Source organism: Bombus vancouverensis, chromosome 4, assembly GCF_051014615.1.
Source record: "Bombus vancouverensis nearcticus chromosome 4, iyBomVanc1_principal, whole genome shotgun sequence".
NCBI lineage: Eukaryota > Metazoa > Arthropoda > Insecta > Hymenoptera > Apidae > Bombus > Bombus vancouverensis.
Window position 1 is genome coordinate 13,389,306 of NC_134914.1, and position 17,102 is coordinate 13,406,407.

General features: G+C 39.5%; 1 protein-coding gene and 3 long non-coding RNA genes across 14 annotated transcripts in view; 3 read left to right on the plus strand and 1 right to left on the minus strand.

Annotated features, from left to right (window-relative positions):
* The first annotated feature begins 59 nt into the window (after positions 1 to 59).
* On the plus strand, positions 60 to 5,471 carry LOC143302601 (uncharacterized). Its single transcript, XR_013058224.1, has 2 exons — positions 60 to 545; positions 644 to 5,471. It is a non-coding gene; the product is annotated as an uncharacterized LOC143302601 (long non-coding RNA).
* LOC117156499 (uncharacterized) overlaps positions 4,050 to 17,102 on the minus strand; it is a 132,006-nt gene continuing 118,953 nt past the window's right edge. For all 11 annotated transcript variants that reach the window (XM_076617995.1, XM_076617994.1, XM_076617993.1 and 8 more), the window contains 8 exons: positions 11,506 to 11,731; positions 10,008 to 10,243; positions 9,110 to 9,440; positions 8,621 to 8,835; positions 8,151 to 8,353; positions 7,879 to 8,051; positions 7,636 to 7,800; positions 4,050 to 7,113 (listed from right to left, as the gene is read on the minus strand). In XM_076617995.1, coding sequence (XP_076474110.1) covers positions 6,623 to 7,113; positions 7,636 to 7,800; positions 7,879 to 8,051; positions 8,151 to 8,353; positions 8,621 to 8,835; positions 9,110 to 9,440; positions 10,008 to 10,243; positions 11,506 to 11,731 — 2,040 coding nt within the window. In that variant the 3' untranslated portion in view covers positions 4,050 to 6,622. The remainder of the gene's footprint in view (positions 7,114 to 7,635; positions 7,801 to 7,878; positions 8,052 to 8,150; positions 8,354 to 8,620; positions 8,836 to 9,109; positions 9,441 to 10,007; positions 10,244 to 11,505; positions 11,732 to 17,102) is intronic.
* On the plus strand, positions 9,419 to 10,097 carry LOC143302599 (uncharacterized). The gene is made up of 3 exons (XR_013058221.1): positions 9,419 to 9,560; positions 9,639 to 9,853; positions 9,962 to 10,097. It is a non-coding gene; the product is annotated as an uncharacterized LOC143302599 (long non-coding RNA).
* LOC143302600 (uncharacterized) lies at positions 11,738 to 15,539 on the plus strand. The gene is made up of 2 exons (XR_013058223.1): positions 11,738 to 13,529; positions 13,609 to 15,539. It is a non-coding gene; the product is annotated as an uncharacterized LOC143302600 (long non-coding RNA).

Here is a 17,102-nt window from a genome sequence, read left to right on the forward strand (position 1 = left end):
GAGCTATTTCCAGCATCGATCCGTTTCGCGGAGAAGAAACATGCGCGTAGAAACGACGACGACCACCGCCCCCGACGCCCCTTAACGTAGCCCTCCCCACTTCCATAACGTGCCCCTTCTCCCTCTCCTAGCCACCCTTCGCTAGCGACGGCCTCAAAACGCGAACACGTTCGCGGATACCAAATTCTTCACCATCGATCTGTCCCTACTAACTTTCCACCTTCTTTACAGCTTCTTGCGAAATATCGAACGATGCGCAACTGGTCCGCTGGATCTTTAGAATTTTTACTCGAACACGTTCGTGGTTCCCTTGGTGATTTCGTTACGTGGTGTGTCTATAAGGTTCCATATACAGTGGTGTACATCAAGAAGTTCATCAAAGAAGAAGAAGGGGCACTATAATTTTACAAAATGGATTTATATTAAATGAGAGCAATGCATAGACATTAGGTTATCTCATAAGTAGTGCGTCGTCGTCGGCTTTCATATTGCTAGATGAAAATAAACAATTACCTTCGAGCGATCGATCAGTGATGAATTTTCTCGTACGTTTTATAATCCACTATCTTTTTCCACGATGCTTTCTATTCCAGTTCTTTAAAACGATAGTAACTAATCCTACTGTTTTGAACTTAACTCTCAGAAAAACCACATTACTTATGGAATGACCAATACGATATATAGAATAGAATGAATTTTTGGGAAAAGAGGTACTAAAATTCGTAAGTAGCATATGAATTTTAAACTGTCTTTCATCCGCCACTGTCTATTCTTATTACTCGTGACTGTTGTCTTATATTTCTATATACTTCAATCTATATAGGAATTTTGCTATTGTGATCTTTCCTAGATGTAATCTTTCCTAGTTTCATTTCCTCCATTTTAAGTAAGTTTACTTTTTACCTATCATTTGATCTGATAGATCCATCAAGAAACGTATAATATAGCGACTGAAGCTTGGAAACTTGCGCAGAGAATGATTTCACTTATTGATTCTCCAATCTTGGTTTATTAATTGAAAAGATCCAAAGCGTGCCGAGGCCACCGTTAGCTACCATCCGTTTCGCGTCGTCGTGCTATTCTTTTGTGTTGATAAGCTGCTTTTTTTCAGTACACTAATCAGTATAAGAATAGTGGACTAATTTTCATACTAAAAGATGGGGAATATGTATGATCTGTAATAGACTTACAGCGTATGCAGGTAACTTTGAAGGTTATGTGTTTCACGTGTATGTGCTCGAAAAGATGTCATGCGATTTTGTGGATTGAGATAGGACGCAGGAGTTCCTATGAATGGTGATTTTTTTCAAGGAGATTGAAAATAGAAAAAACACGTTCGTGGTGCACAGGGGTGAATATATCTCCTGAGTAGTCAGTTTTATTGCTGGAATTGCTGCCGAATTTCCGCAATTCGTGTGGATCTTTCTGAAAAAGATTGCAAGCATTCGTCGTCGATATACAAGGTTCGTCGGATTTAACCCTGCTATGATCATTCTCGACTAATTATATTTTTCTAACCTTAAAAACTATCTTCGGTTTGAACAAAATATGAAAGAAGTCTTATTGGTATGTACGAATTTTATATTAACCTTACTGTTCCCTTTACTCCTTCAGACATCTTCTTTCTTGAAACACTTCATTCATAAAAAGCATAGAATATACAAAATAATATTGAATACGAAAATCAAATATTCGAAAACTATTTATGTTTTGATCAATTCTATTGAAACAGAGCATCCATTACAGGTGTAAATCCAAAGAAAGCAACAGAATTAAATATTTTCTCAAAAGATTACGTATTGTCTCTGTTTGGTAAAACGAGAGCAAAATTGAAGTATAGAAATTCTAGGATCGTAGCAAGGTTAATTGTCTACGCTCCCTCGTGCGTTGAAATTTCAAATAACCTGCTAACATTTCTAATGCTATTTTCTTCTGCTTGCTATTTTACCTTCGTCTTCTTTCGAGATTAAAATCCCAACGAGTTTCTCCATCGAGTTGCTTCTTAATTAAATTCTTAAATATCTCGCCTTCTTTCTCTCTCTTTCTCTGTAGTCGATTTCTTGAAGAAAATTAGTCGACTTTTGGCAGCAAGCTGCGAGGAAAGTACGATCGAGGCTATAAAGGGCGATGATCGATCAATCGAGCTCTGTATGTGTGTGTGCATACGTGCATGCGCGCGCGTGTGTGTATGTGTGTGTGAAGTTGACAAGCAACCTTAGAAATATTACAGTAACTTTTATTTAATACGTAACAGAATGTGTGGAGGATATTCAGGGGCTGAAACGATGGTGATACTTCCTGTTGATCTTTTGCAATATCGAGGAACATCTCGCTTTACCTTAGGATTGAAGTCTCACGTTTGTGTACATACATATACATACGAAGATTACAGGAGAGAAATATCATAAGTACAATTTTGTTCTGGTTCTGACATTAATTCGTGGTTAAAAAAAGAAATAAGCAGGTTTACTTTAGTATAACGTAGTTAAAAAGTGGAACAACTTATTTTTCTGTCCAAAGATATATGCGTTTTAACGATAGATGACACATCCAATGAAATTTTGTGAAAAAAATAAAATATGATAACCATAGTACTCTCGAGATCAATAGTTCTGATATAAATATTTTACAGAAGGACGACCTCATAATGAAATTCAATACAAAGGTAGTTCTGATAGTATGTGATTGACTAACAAAACAAGGTACTGGATTTTAAAACTGCTCTCATATGAAAAATGTGACTTATCGTGTCTTTTCTCTGTGGTCTTCACATACGTATACACTGCCGTTCATAATTATTCGAATGACTTTAAAAATCGATGAGTGGAATGATTGAAATTTAATACTATAATCCACGACTCAATTAAAACAGTATTAATTATAAACTATAATTCATTCGAGATAGTGTTCATTGTTTCATCAAGAAATCGTACATGTTAGCTTAGTTTTTATACTAAAAGTGAAATAATTATAGAAATAAATATAAAATAATTATGAGCGGTACTGTATGTATATGTGCCTGTTTATATATATATCTATATGTATATTTATATGACGATAATTTTCCAGTTTATCGTCCATCTACATAATATCTTTGAGAAACAGCAATAATCGTGAATATTCAATCTCAAGGTGAATTCTACTCCAAATGAAACGCATTTTTCGTTCGGTTTAATGTTTCGTGCGTCTCAAATAAATAGCTTTCTTCATTTCTTTTTCTCTCTTCTCTCCACGAACAATCGGTCCATTGGATCTCCTACCCGCGGTCTATTTAAACGATAGACAACATATAGTTAACGCGTAAGCTAATTTTAGTCTTTCCCTTTTCTTTTTCTTTCCTTTAGAATCTTTTATCGCGGCTGTGCGCTGTTAGCTTCGCGCCTCGTTATTGCTAATTATAGTACCGCACGCCATCTGGCACTTCGTGCTTTATTTTCATTTAAGACGGATATACGAGCCGATCTCATCGAAGTAGGCTGCGGATATTTATGCAAGTTCACATTTTTATGAATGTAATCAAAAACTCAGGTAGAAAACTGTTTTATCGACTACACGTTACAGAGATATTTTACATTATCTCTATGTATTACGTGCACCTTGGAATTTCTAAAAAATGCATAAAACTCCGCGGTCTACGCCGAGCAATGTTATCAATTCGCCACTTTTATTGGCGTGTTCTCGTGATTCTTTACGGTCCCATAATGATAATGGAATTAAATTCGGTCCCGCACCATGCTCAACGATCTACACAGCGACTCGATTAACCTAACACATCACAGACTTCTAAACGACGTTACAACTCTACGATATCGCTCTGCTAGACACAGTTTCCGTCAGGAAAAATCTTCAAAAAATTTCGCATTTCTCCAAGGACAGGGAGACGTTAAAAAAAGAAAAAGGTTAGAAAAAGGATAAGAATAAGGCAACGCTTCGTATATTCAGACTATTTCAGACTTCCGGTTTTACGTTTGTTTCATACGTGTTTGACGGGCTCGAGAAGGAAGAACAGCTGGATGAAACGAAAAGGCATAAAAATGGCTGACTCGAGATTAACAACAATGGTCGGTTTTTTTGATATTCGGTTCTCGTTCGATTCTCCCCATACATGTGTGCGTATATACCGTACGTATATACAAAACGTATGCACCTATACATACAGATTTCCTCCTTGATGTTGTACGTTTATTTTACACATAAAATGAAGTTGGATTGTCGAGAAAAATACTTGGGAGCAACGGTAATTAATGTACACACACTTCGAACAGGGACCATTCCAAACTCACACATTCTCTCTCTCTCTCTCTCTCTCTTTCTTTCTCTCTCTCTCTCTCTCTCTCTGTACATTACGCGAGCACTGTTAACGCATTACCTACGGAAATCCTAATTGATTTGTCGGGCATAACGCATTAACGACGCCGCATACTCGAGCACGGATCCAGCTAAAAAAAAAAAGACGAAAAAAAAGACAGAAATAAAGGCTGTCGTCGGGGATTTTTGATTAGCACTTAAAAAATACAATCGTGTTACTGACCTTCGTTCGCGTGATTTAAAACGAGCTGTGTCTCAAAATGGCTCGAGAAAATAGAATACGGGTGATACGATGACAATTAACAAGAATAAAGTCGAAGCAATTAATGGTAATAATAATAATAATAATAATAATAATAATAATAATAATAATTAATATAATTATAATATTTAATAATAATAACGATAATAACTTCTTATTCATCTTCTCTTTCTTTTTTTTCTATACAAGTGCACAAATATTTACAGAATCAATATAATGACAGATACGAAAGTGCCGTTGAGCGTGTTTCTCCTAAGTCCTTTCTTCCTTCTCTGTCTCTCTTTGTATTTCTTTGCCTCTCACATTTTCCTCCTTCTTTCTCTTTTAATAATACGTCATTCCTGAACAAAACTCCCTCTCCCTCTCCCAGTCTCTTCTAAAGAGACTCAAATATTTTGGCACATTTCAGTTCTCGTGTCCTCCTTAACACGCGGCCCAATCACTTGGCACAATTACTCCGACCATCGTGCGTGATTTCTTAACATAATTTTCTTTTGTTTAAATAGTGGGCTAAAAAGGTAGCAATTAGTATCTCTTTTTTTTCGCGTTTCTCTCATTTGGAAACATTGTTTTCTCGCTGCTAGCTGGGTTTACGACATCGAAATTAAACTACCCTCGGAAAATCTCTCCTCTCTGAACTAAAAACGATCGATCGTCGATGCGATTCCTATTAATTTCTTCTCGCTTAACTCTTTTGGTTTTTTTTTTTATTTTATTTTCTTTTTTTTTTCTTTTTCTTTGGAGCCACGAAACCATGTTTCATTTTCAGCGATGATCTTCGACTCGAAAAACATCTTGCGTTATTGCTAGTCGAGGATAAAGAGGATGCACGTGGGTGGTAAATATAACAGTGGCTGAGACATGGAGTATCGATGTCGGATTAGAAAACAAAAAGAAGAAAGGTCTAATGGTCGCTCGAGGACGAAAAACGAAAGGAGTACCCTAGAAGTTCCTGTTTCATTTCAAAGTGTCTTAAAAATTTGTTTATGCTGGTTCACACACGAGCCTATGTCTATACTCGCATTAACGATGTCTACTTGGATTAAAAGTTATGATTCTTTTCTCTAAACAAACACGAGAGAGTGCCTAGGGCGAACGATGAAACGTTTATGAGTTCCGCCTTCTCCGAATTACTAGTTCACACGAAATTACAAATACGAGGAAACGTGGTTTTTTTTTTTTTTTTTGTTTTCTTGTCTTTACGTTAATCGTTTAACAACTCGCAAAGTTCTGCGAAATATTTCTTTTTGACTTAAAAAACTCTGCGGTAGAGACCGCGTCTCCCTGCTATAGGATCGCCGTGAAAATTCCTGACAGCGCAAGATACGAACGTGTGTGAAAGTCTTTCGATTCTTTCGCGGAGTGAAAAGGCTGCTGCCGTCCAAGATTTTCGCGGTTCCGGTTCGCTTTTTTTTTTTCTTCGCGGCTCGGTGTTATCCTGGGGAATTATCTGGTGACTTTTGAAAGAAGTAGGACGATCTCTTTCAAGATTCACGCATCTTTGGAAAACGTTATTATATAATATCTTATGCGGAGTAGTAGCGATTTTTCCCTCGAGGCATCTCGCGGTACAAATTACGCTGAGGAAAACTAGAGTGTTTGCCGGTTACGATGAAAAAGAAGCGCCACGCCAGTCGATCGCAGGATTCTTCGACATTCAAAGTCGAGGATCTCGATGTTCTCGTTGCCTGTTTCCTGGGTGGACGCCAGACCTCGAGGCTCGAGGAACGATAAATCACAACAAGACGGGGATTTTCCACGCCCTCTAAAATGCTTGCTGACGCGACGATCTTCGAATATCAGATGGCACCATATACGACACGGAAGACTACACCAAACCGGCGGTACTTGAAGTACGATAGCCTGGCAAGGAGTTTAATTACGCGCGTGTACGAAACGTAAAATTGTATAACAGGCACCAGTAAAAGAACCAGTCCTTGGAAGTATCTCCAGTCAGACTTTAAAGCCGCCTCTCTCAATTGCCTAGCCTTTCGCTACACGTTTCAGCGAAAATATATCTGGCTCGATGGTATCCCGAAAGCCTGCGTTCATTTATTGAACCCAAGACGCAGGCACCCATTGAGGCTCCCGTTCCAACGAATTGATCTCCGTCAGCAGCTGATTGTACGCTCGATCCGTGTCCGTATTTATAATGATCATATCGAACAGATGACCGTATTTGTCCTCCATTTCCCGCGCTTTCTCTATAATGTCCTTTAACTCCTCCTCCTTGAAGCTCTCGTTATTCTTGATCCTCTTCTGTCGTAGCTTCTCCAAACTCGGCGGCGCCACGAACACCACGTACGGTTTCAAGTCCGAATTTCGAAGGATCTTCAGGCTTTGCGGATGGAGATTAAGAACACAAATTTTACCGGAATTTACAACGGATCTTATAGCTTCCACGGAGGTACCGTAATAAGCTTTCTCGTATTCGCCGTGCTCGACGAACTTTCGACAGAGAATATCGGACTCGAATTGAGAACGAGAAATAAAGTGGTAGTCCTGGCCGTCCACTTCCGAATCCTTCCTGGGACGACTCGTATCTGAAACAATGAGTATCTTCCTGTAGAACGGTTGTCCTTGAATAAAGAACAAGTGATTTATACGTATTACACGCGTATTTCAAAGATGATGCGACTCGAACGAGTTTCTTCGAGAAAAACAAAGAACTGTTTAAAAACTTATGACAAAAAAACCATTTGCTAAACGCTTGACATTAGCGACAAGGATAGACCGTAGAAAACGATAAAGCAATATTACTTGTGTAATTTTCTAGTCTTAGCCCTTGAACGTTTCTCTCTTATAGCGATTATTTGAATGACGAATAAAGGAGCGCGTGGAAGGAGAGACAGTGATTGACTGGCCGAGAAGCGGAAGAAAGAAAGAAAATGAAAGACTATGCGAGAACATGTGCCGAAATAAATGAGAGATTAATTACAAATCGGAATGGCAAACGTGTACAAGCGTCTCGACACTTTGATGATTTTGTTGTTCTAACACAGGACTGAATTATTTTGAATCGCGACATTTTCGAAATACGCGTGCGACACGAATCTCTTGCTCACGAGGAATTGCCGCTGCGAAACGCTCGCTGTCTTGCATCAGCCTCTGTCTCAGCTCGTGTCGTCCAATATTTGGTGGCCCTATTAGGACTACCGGTCTTTTGTGATTCGCCCTTGGATAATACAACGCGACTTCCTCGTACGTAAGCACCTCCTCGCTGTCATAATCTAGAAAATGTAAATGTTTGATGAGTAAACAAAGGGTGAACGTACTGAAACGTCTTCCATGATGCTTTTCGTATCTACCGTCGATGGCTGTCGTTGCGTAATGCGGATACCCGTCGTCATTGTAGTTTGCCCCGAACTTGTTTCGTTTCTTCTTCTTTGGATTCTTTCTGGCGCACAACAACGTACTGGATTTCTTGGAGCCGCGTACGGTCGATTTGTCTCCGGCGATAGTCTGTTTCATGGATTCTCGCCTAGATGAAATTCGGATTATCAGTCAGACAATGTTTAAAAAAGTTTGATAAGCAAGGAATAGAATATATATAGAAAAGATTATATATATATTGACATACTGGTGTTGGAAGGCTTTGCTAGGTACCAGACCAGCTAAAGTCTGATCCTCTTCACCCTCTCTATACGCCTGCCACCAGTTAGGATCCTCTTGAGAGATCACGTGTAACACGTCACCCTTTTGGAAACTGACACCCAATTCTCGGCACGGTATATAAGGATCTTCTTCGGGATCATAGTCGAAGTGGGCTCGTATGTGTTGTATCTGAGAAGATGATATTAAAGGGTTAAGTCAATATCAAATATTACAGTTAATGTACAGGGACTTTTATTAATATCAGGATGCAACGGTGTTCTATAAAATTAATGTTTCCATTAACTACAATAACTATTTTCATACGTCAGAAAAATGATTAGTCAAATAACAGCGTTGTGAATAAATATGTGAATAGAACAAGGTGTCGATCACCGTGGCTCCCGAATATTAGTAAAAATCACTATATCCTGATAACACGTTAAACATCGTCGATACCTGATTTGTGTCTTCCCTTCTACTTGACAGATTGTTCCTGTGACTCGTGGGTGCTGGGAGCACGAGGAAAGTCAGACTACCCTGCATACCGGCTAGAATATCGCACACCTCGTTCACGCTCTTGCCACGCATTTCCACGCCATTTACTTCCAGAACCTCATCGCCTTCGTGTAGGAGTCCAGACTTGTCTGCCGCTCCTCCGCGTACAACACGACCTTCGTAAACATTATTATAGTTATTCAACGTACAATCCAACAATAATAACTTTTGCGTAATTCAACAGAAACTTGTGTGAAACACATTTAGGCGGAGTACTAACAAAAATCTTAGAGCCAAATTACACTGTGTCCATAAGCTTAGCTAACGTGTTTCTCGCATCAACATTTAACGTTACATCGCATCGTTTTCTTAAAAAATATCCGCAAACTGTGTTATTGACCTTTGTTCCAGGTTTTCGTACAATTTTATCGGAAAAAGAAACCAAAATACCTATTATAACAGCGTCACCCTCGTTCCTAACCGTAGCACCTAAAGGTTCGTTAGTTTTCTCGATTCTGATAATTTTAATGTTGTCCACGACCCGGGAGCCTCTCCAGCTAGAGGTAGGGCTCGGAGGACCGCTCGGCGACGAGGACGAAGGACTCTGTTTCCTTTGTAATCCGTCGACGTAAGAGATGATAGAGTCGTGAGCGAGTAGAAGAGCTTCCATATCGTAGCTCGTCAAAATTCCGGTCAGCTCCTCCACGGCGGCGATCGTTTCCGCTCCGCCGACACCTGTTGCCGTCGACGACGACTGCCATTTCTCCAGTATGTCTACACACTGAAATATTCACCAATGATAAAAGCCATACGCTTAAAGGGGCGATTGAACAGAAGAACGCACAAGATACATCGTATGTCCTTATTTTCCTATTTTCTACAAAACTCGGCACACCGTTAAGTAATTGGAAAATTATTCTTTTACTTGATTTTGCATCTGAATATTACAACATCGATATTAAAATATTATTTTTCACAGTAATTGACCAAAAGTCACGTGGATCAACTCAGCAGAGTAAAAGAAGATGACGATATTCTCTTAAATGTTCCTTGCATGAACCGATGAGCCGATTACGAAATTGAGGACTCGACGAAAAGATGGAGTTGATCATTTTGGCTTTGAGAGGTTCGACTATACCTTTGGCTTCTACAAAAAAACTTCGCTACCTTGTCAAATTCTTTTCATCTTCGATCGTGTAATATCATTTTTCTCTCAATTTCCTGCCTGCTTAACAAACTAACGTAACAAACTTGATAAATCAACGACAGCGCATTCTTATCGTTTTGTATTTTTCTTTTGAGATCTTCGACCAGAGCCGTCAAAATTTCAATGACAGTGGGTACATACGTCGCGAGCCAAACTGGAAGCGTCTTCAGCGTGATGTTTCAGAACTTTGTTGGATCTTAAGCGATTTCTGAGGGCGTGATGAGTGGCGAGGGCAGATGCGAATCGACTTTGCACCAGGAGCGTCCGCACCGCTTCGAGTTCCGCTTCCACGCCGGGTCCCGAAATGCCTAGGGCACCGGAAATATTGCGCAACTGAAGCTGTAGCCTCTCCAGCGTCGCGACGACCTCTCCGTACGCTGAAATATGCAACGAATGCCTGTTACAAAGATTCTACAAACGTCTCTCGTCCGCAGAGGCACCGTTGCTTTCTACCGTTCGACTATGAACTCCGTGAAAGGGTAAACGACCGGCTAATGTCTTCCTTAACCCTTATGCCAATACTCCAAATTTTCCGCGTACTTGAAGAGGACTTACAATATTGTGATAAATTCTTGCGTTAAATATACACACTTCCCGTATGGAAATTCTTTTCTCTTCGTTTACACTTGGCAGTTGACTACAGTGTCTACCGTAAAAGGTGTCTGCACGTACTCTGGTATCTCAAAGAATCTTCCCGATTCTACGTTTCAGTTTCATAGTATTTGTACGGTTTTCGTAGTCATACGAAGGTGCTAGTAAATCCTACGGAATTCAATATACTTGCAGCTAATCAATTAGCGTGGTAAATGTGGTAACTTGCTATTAGAAAAAAGCTTCCTGCGACTCGTTAATGACGTGCGCATACCATACTTCTCGTAGGCACTGTACGATCCACTAGGTAGCTTATACTTATTAATTAATTAAGGTATTTTATACTTAATAATTTTTTAAGTTTAACTTGATTAAAAAATTATACTATTGAAATTATTTGGACTTTAACCCCAATTAAATTCCCATCATTAAAAATTGTATATTATATTAATGAAATTTTAATTTCCTTATTTTTCTATTAAAGCTATTGGACATCAATGATACCGATCTTACGAATACCCAGAATTATAAATTTGGAACAGGAAATTTAAGCGTCTTTAGTCTACTCTATACTCGTCATAGTGTCACGCTAGAATATCATTTTCTGGAAAGTTCTCCTACGCGATTACTATTACTTACCCAAGCTATGCCAGCTATTGGAACAGGGATACAACGTACAATCAACTTCAACTTGCTCTGTGTCAATAATTATTTTCTACTAACGAGATTTCCAATTGTAGGTAGACGTTATTAACAGTAGACGTTGTTCGAGTGCAGAAATACGCAGCAAGATGGCAGATCATTGGCATAAGGGTCACGGCAACAAATATCACGGCAAGTTGATTAAACGAAGGAAACGCAATTACGATACACCAATGGGATAAAATCTGGGCGAAGTCTGAAAAACGTCTGAATTAAAAAGGGAATGGAGGAGTTATCGGAGCATAAATAGGAGGCCTAATGGGCCACGACGAGTGTCATTAGTGCGTCATCGAGCGAAGTGGTCCTTGAACTGCTGGCGTATATCTGGAGGGAAAATACGACTTACTGAGGGGCCTGGGAGGCTCCTCGACTTCTAGCGTGGCGCTCGCGGTGACATGCGGTGCGCGGCTGACGGTGGTGGTGGTCACCTCGTCCTGGGCGTACGCGAGATTTTCCTGACCCGAGAGACTGGTCGCGTGGCTTTCCAACGCGTGCAACTTGGTAGAGCCGCGTAGCGACCGATTGAGTATCTCCTGTCTCTCCTCTTCATCTTTTCGTTTCCGCAGCTGTTCCTACAATCAAACCGTTCGTTTACACCCGTTTCATCGATTCCAGGTACATCCAATTATCCGCTAAAAACACTGGAAAATTCAACAGGTTGAATTATACGCAGGTACGTTTTCACGCGACAGTGAATTATTTATTAATTACGTTCGCGTAATTAAAAGGTGAAAAGGTTTTTTCTATTTTATTGATCATTTCTGTTAATTCTGTTGCTATGAAAATTTTTTATTTGGACACCGACGATGGATAGATGATTTCATCGTCGGTCAAACCCGATTTAATTCGAGAAATTCTGCAATGCTTATCGAGGTATTTTACTATATTAGGTTATTGCAAAAGTGTCTTTCTTTTACAAACACGTCCTTTGCAACAAATCTTTGTACAAATATGAAACCTAATTTGTGAAATATTGTGGTGTTCGTCTGAATGGATCATACGCGATTCAATGAAATAATATAAAACAAAGAATGTTTAAAAGAATCTTCGGGAAGGGTAAACATTCGCTAAGAGTTCGCTAGAGAAGTTTCTCTTGCGTCACAAATGGCCCAGATTGCCTACGAAAAATTAAGAGTAACTAGATGTCAGGACATTAAATTGTATGAAGATAACAGCGAAAAGTATGTCGTGCTGTGACGATGGCAAAAATCGATTGCTCTTTTCGAAGAAGAAACTTCAGATAGCGACGATCTTGAACATCTTGTTCGTCCTGCAATCTTTAGAATTGTCGTAGAATCGACCGAACACGAAGATTATGTCACAGTGTTTGAAATGAAAATGTCTATGGAAATAAAGTCAGCAATGTCATGATAACAAAAGCTGATCTTCTCGAAGAAGAAACTTCAGATAGCGACGATTTTGGACATCTCGTTCGTTCTGTAATCTCTAGAATTGTAGAATCTGTTGATTGAAATGGGTTTGGGGTTAATAATTAATCGATCCCCGGACCTCTGATTTTCTCCAATATATTTTTCCGCCTCGTACAACACGTCTTAACACATAGAATACACTCGGTCAATTAACACGTGTTCGACTTCTAAGACAAAAGAGCGTCGTTAGAAGTCGTACCAACTTAGCTTGTAGTAACTAGCGATCGTGCCAACCTAACGTTTCTCAACAGAATCGACTGAACACGAAGATCGTGTCACAGTGTTTGAAATGAAAATGTCTATGGAAACAAAGTCAGCAATGTCAGGATGGCAAAAACCGGACGCTCTTCTCGAAGAAGAAACTTCAGATGGCGACGATCTTGAACATCTCATTCCCTCTGTAATCTTGAGATTTGTTGTAGAATCGACTGAACACGAAGATCGTGTCACAGTGTTTGAAATGATAATGTTTAACATTAAACAAAGCAAACAAAGTCTGTGGTATCACGATAACTAAAACTGATTGCACTTCTCGAAGAAATGCTGTTTAAACGGCGATTGGACAAAGCTGCAAATATTATGACTATTTTGTAACGTTTGGAATCGTCACAGAGTCGATGGAGCGCTAAGATCGTGTCATAGCGATGCAGATAGAACAATGTCTATAGAAGAAAAGCGTACGGTGTCGGTATAGCAGAAATCATGACTTTTAATGTCACGCGGAGACGTACCTTGCATATCGAAGATATACAACGTTTGTTATTTGCCTTCACAATGACGTTGAACATAGCGAAGATGCTGATACGAATAGGAACACTGTTATTTTATCGGCCGGTTCCATTCGATCGCAATTCATTCGCAGACAAATTTAATTGTCTTACCTTGTTGTTCGTCACACGACGTGGCCTTGTGCAATTTTAGCAAACGTCGTCCGTAAACAGTACGTACATTTGACAGCCATTGAACGTCGAGATAGAATAAGGAAAAAGGGACGATTTAATATAGAATATTTATTTCAGGAATCCGGGCACGATATCGGATACGTTGCTTTGCGCGGTTGATTTATTAATTATTCATCGACTCGTTCGGTTTCCGTTTGAACGTATTTCAGCTGGAATAAACGACGACTCATGCAAAACCTACCTCGTGTAGACAAAATTCCTGGCGATTTTTCCTAACGATAAAACGTTTAACAAGCAAACATCGTAACACATTGATGTAAGAAACACCTGAACGTGTGACAATAAACGATCCAGTGAATAAGAGACATCCAAGATCTATCGTGACATCGAGCAAGCATTTGACATTTAAAATAAAAATTCACCTGATTCGACTATCCTCAGTCGAGATGATGCCGCGTCTCGTTCAGATTAGACGAGTTATTTGGCTTAGCAACTAAGTGATTGCGGATTTTGTCATTAGGTGGTATTGACAAAATCCGCAATCACTTAGTTGCCAATATTATACTCCAGTCGACCGATCTAACGCTGGAATCGTCGACGTTCGAAACGCAAAACGAAAGGAAAAGGTACTTATAGTGTTGCGTTGTTGGGTCATTTTGGATATTCGTCAGCTCTAAACACACGGTATAACGAAACTGATTCTGTAATAGAATTTTCGAAGCATGGCAATTTTCATGGTAACGAAAGTAACTAATAAAACATCGACGCAGCTAATGAAACATCGACTTTGTTTTCTAATTACCACGTCCATGTAAATAAGTCGTAAATAGAGCGTAATAGCAGCTTAAATAGAGGAAACTTTAGGACGAGAAATTGTCATAGCGCGTGTATGTTTTACCAAAAACGATGGGATCGTTGCGAATTACAAGTCGATTGTTTAAACGTTTTTTTCTTTTTTTTTTTTTAATTCAAGTAACTCGTAGCAAATAAAAAAGCTTGAGTTTAGATAATTCGGCTACCCTCAACGAAATACGAAAGAGCTAAGCAACACGCAAAAAAAAAAACGAATAACAAAATTGTGCAAACGAACGCGCGTATTGCAACGAGCGTCTCGTAAGCGCAGCTAAATTTGCTCTCGTTAAGTCCTATATCTGGCTTGGCAACTAAGTGATTGCGGATTATGTCAATGCCACCTAATGACAAAATCCGTAATCACTTAGCTGCCTGCCGATAGAAAAGAAACTCTCTGGAAGGTTAAATCGCACGTTGCCGAGCGTCGAATTACAATCGTCGTAATATCAGCAGGAGACCCGTTCGGCGATCGACGCCCACCGAGCGATAAAGCGCATCGCTGACGCAAAAATCATGGCAAAAGCGATTCGCGGCCGTTTATGTAACGGCCATGGCGATTAAGCACTGGCAGGACAGAAATACTTGCACGAAGCCCCGTTTACTCTCGTGGTGCGCGCGTATGGCTTCGCCAACGTCAGCTCGATGGATTTCCTATAATTCTGGCAGCGAAAGTTCGCGTACAAAATCGAGTGCATAAACATCGCCGTGTTTGTCGATCAGGCGATGTAAAAATTTGTCAGAAGTTGAAATCCTGATCACGGAGACACGCTCGTTTCATAGAAAGAAGACCAAAAAGAAAACAGCCCATTAACCTCACTAAAGAAACAAAATAGTCAAACTCGAAGATGGTATCCCGCTGGGGTTAGCCATCCACATGTTATTTAGCAATTAAGTTAGACAAATTTACCAAATTTCCAGCTGGACAAATTGTAAGGTACAAATTAAATAATAAAAAAAAAGAAATTTCGTGTGCTACACTAGATTAGCCGTGTAGTAGTGACACACATATATGAGTATGAATGTGTGGGAGTAGTGCGTGCACAGCGTCTCGTAAAACAGACGAATGCAACTGTTCCATTGGTAATGTGATATAGAAGATGGCGAGACAAAGAGAGCACTGAGACGCGTGCAAATGTATATCGACGAATATCTTGTACATCGCATATTAAATAAATCTGAAACTATTTTCATATCAATTCTAAGTGTAATCTAAGTGTTCCTATACGTTTATTTCGGCGATTAAAATACTCTGACTGCCACGTCGAAATCACATGTTTCGCTCAGGACTCCACGAGAGTATTTTTATTATTCAAAGCATATAATGGCGAAATAATAATAAATTGATGATGTAAGACAACATTCTTCCCCAATGGACCGTTTATGTTATTGGTAGTCACGGACGACCATACTCGAAGATGGTATCCCGCTAGGGGTAGCCATCCGCATGTTATTTAGCAAAAGAAAAATTTACCAAATGTTCAGCTGGACAAATTGTAAAGTATAAATTAAATAATAAAAAAAACGTACATCGTGTCTCGTCCAGAACTGGCTGAACATTTTGCTCGATTTTTATCAATCGCTTTTCGTAAGAAGATCGCGTGTTGATTTTCTAACGTCGATGCTAATTCCAAGTGGAGAGTACTTTAATGCAACACGGAGAAAGAGAACAAATTTGTAGGTTTAAGATCATCAGGTTTAAACTGGAAACAGATAGGAAATTTCATTCTGATTCCATTTAATTTTACGGCGATCGATATGATCTGAAGTATTGAAGAAAGCGACGGACGTTCGCGTTTAATCGCCGAAAGCAAGTGAAAGCAGCCAGCGGTTTAAATATTTAAAATTCTCAATTACACCATGGATATTTTTATGCAAATTCCTGTCTCTACGAACGTGATTGAAAGAATGGAACCTACGTAGAGACGATAGTTTAACTTATTTTAAGCAGTTAACTGTTTCTTGTCGAATATACTCGTCACGAAGAAATGACAATATCTCGCGTTACGACTAGCAACTGTCGCTAATAAAATTCAAAAATAAAGCAATCGTTTCGATACTCTGCGTTTCACCAGATGTCGCTTACTTCTCGCCACGCATTTCAGGTACACGTTTCAAAGTTTTTTCAAAGTTCTTAACACTTTACCGACCGCTTGCTCCGAACAGCATCTCAGGCGCAGATTCTCCCTGGCGCCAGCTGTGTTTCGGTTTAGACTCTCCAATATCATTCTTTTCGTTCATAGCGAACGAAAGTTTTTCAAATTGGTATAAAACTGTGAAAGCTTACAAAGCAATGCAACTGAGCAAGGTACCTTACTACTAAATAACAAATTACTGCTCAAATAATGAGAAAAATTGTCGACGACAAAACCCCGATTAATAGGCTATCGGTCGGTAAAGTGTTAAGGAGGTCGCACCAGCTAACTGGCCAAACACCCCATTTCTTTATACTATTGGTTGGCAACCAAGTGATTGCGGATTTTGTCATTAGATGGTAATGACAATCACTTAGTTGCCCACCCAATACATTTCCAATATTTTGTTCATTTTCGAATATCATGCGCATTAAAATCCACGCTTCTGCTCGTTCTATTTTTCTCTCGTGTTCTTCGCATGAGATCGTAATGCGGCGATCTCGCGTCGCTCTGCATTTTTCATAGAAAAATGAAGAGACGATTGGAAGAGCGGAGAGTCGATCTGGAAGCTGGAAGAGGGTCTCTTCTGAGAAAAAAAGAGAGAGAGAATGAGAGAAAGAAATAGCT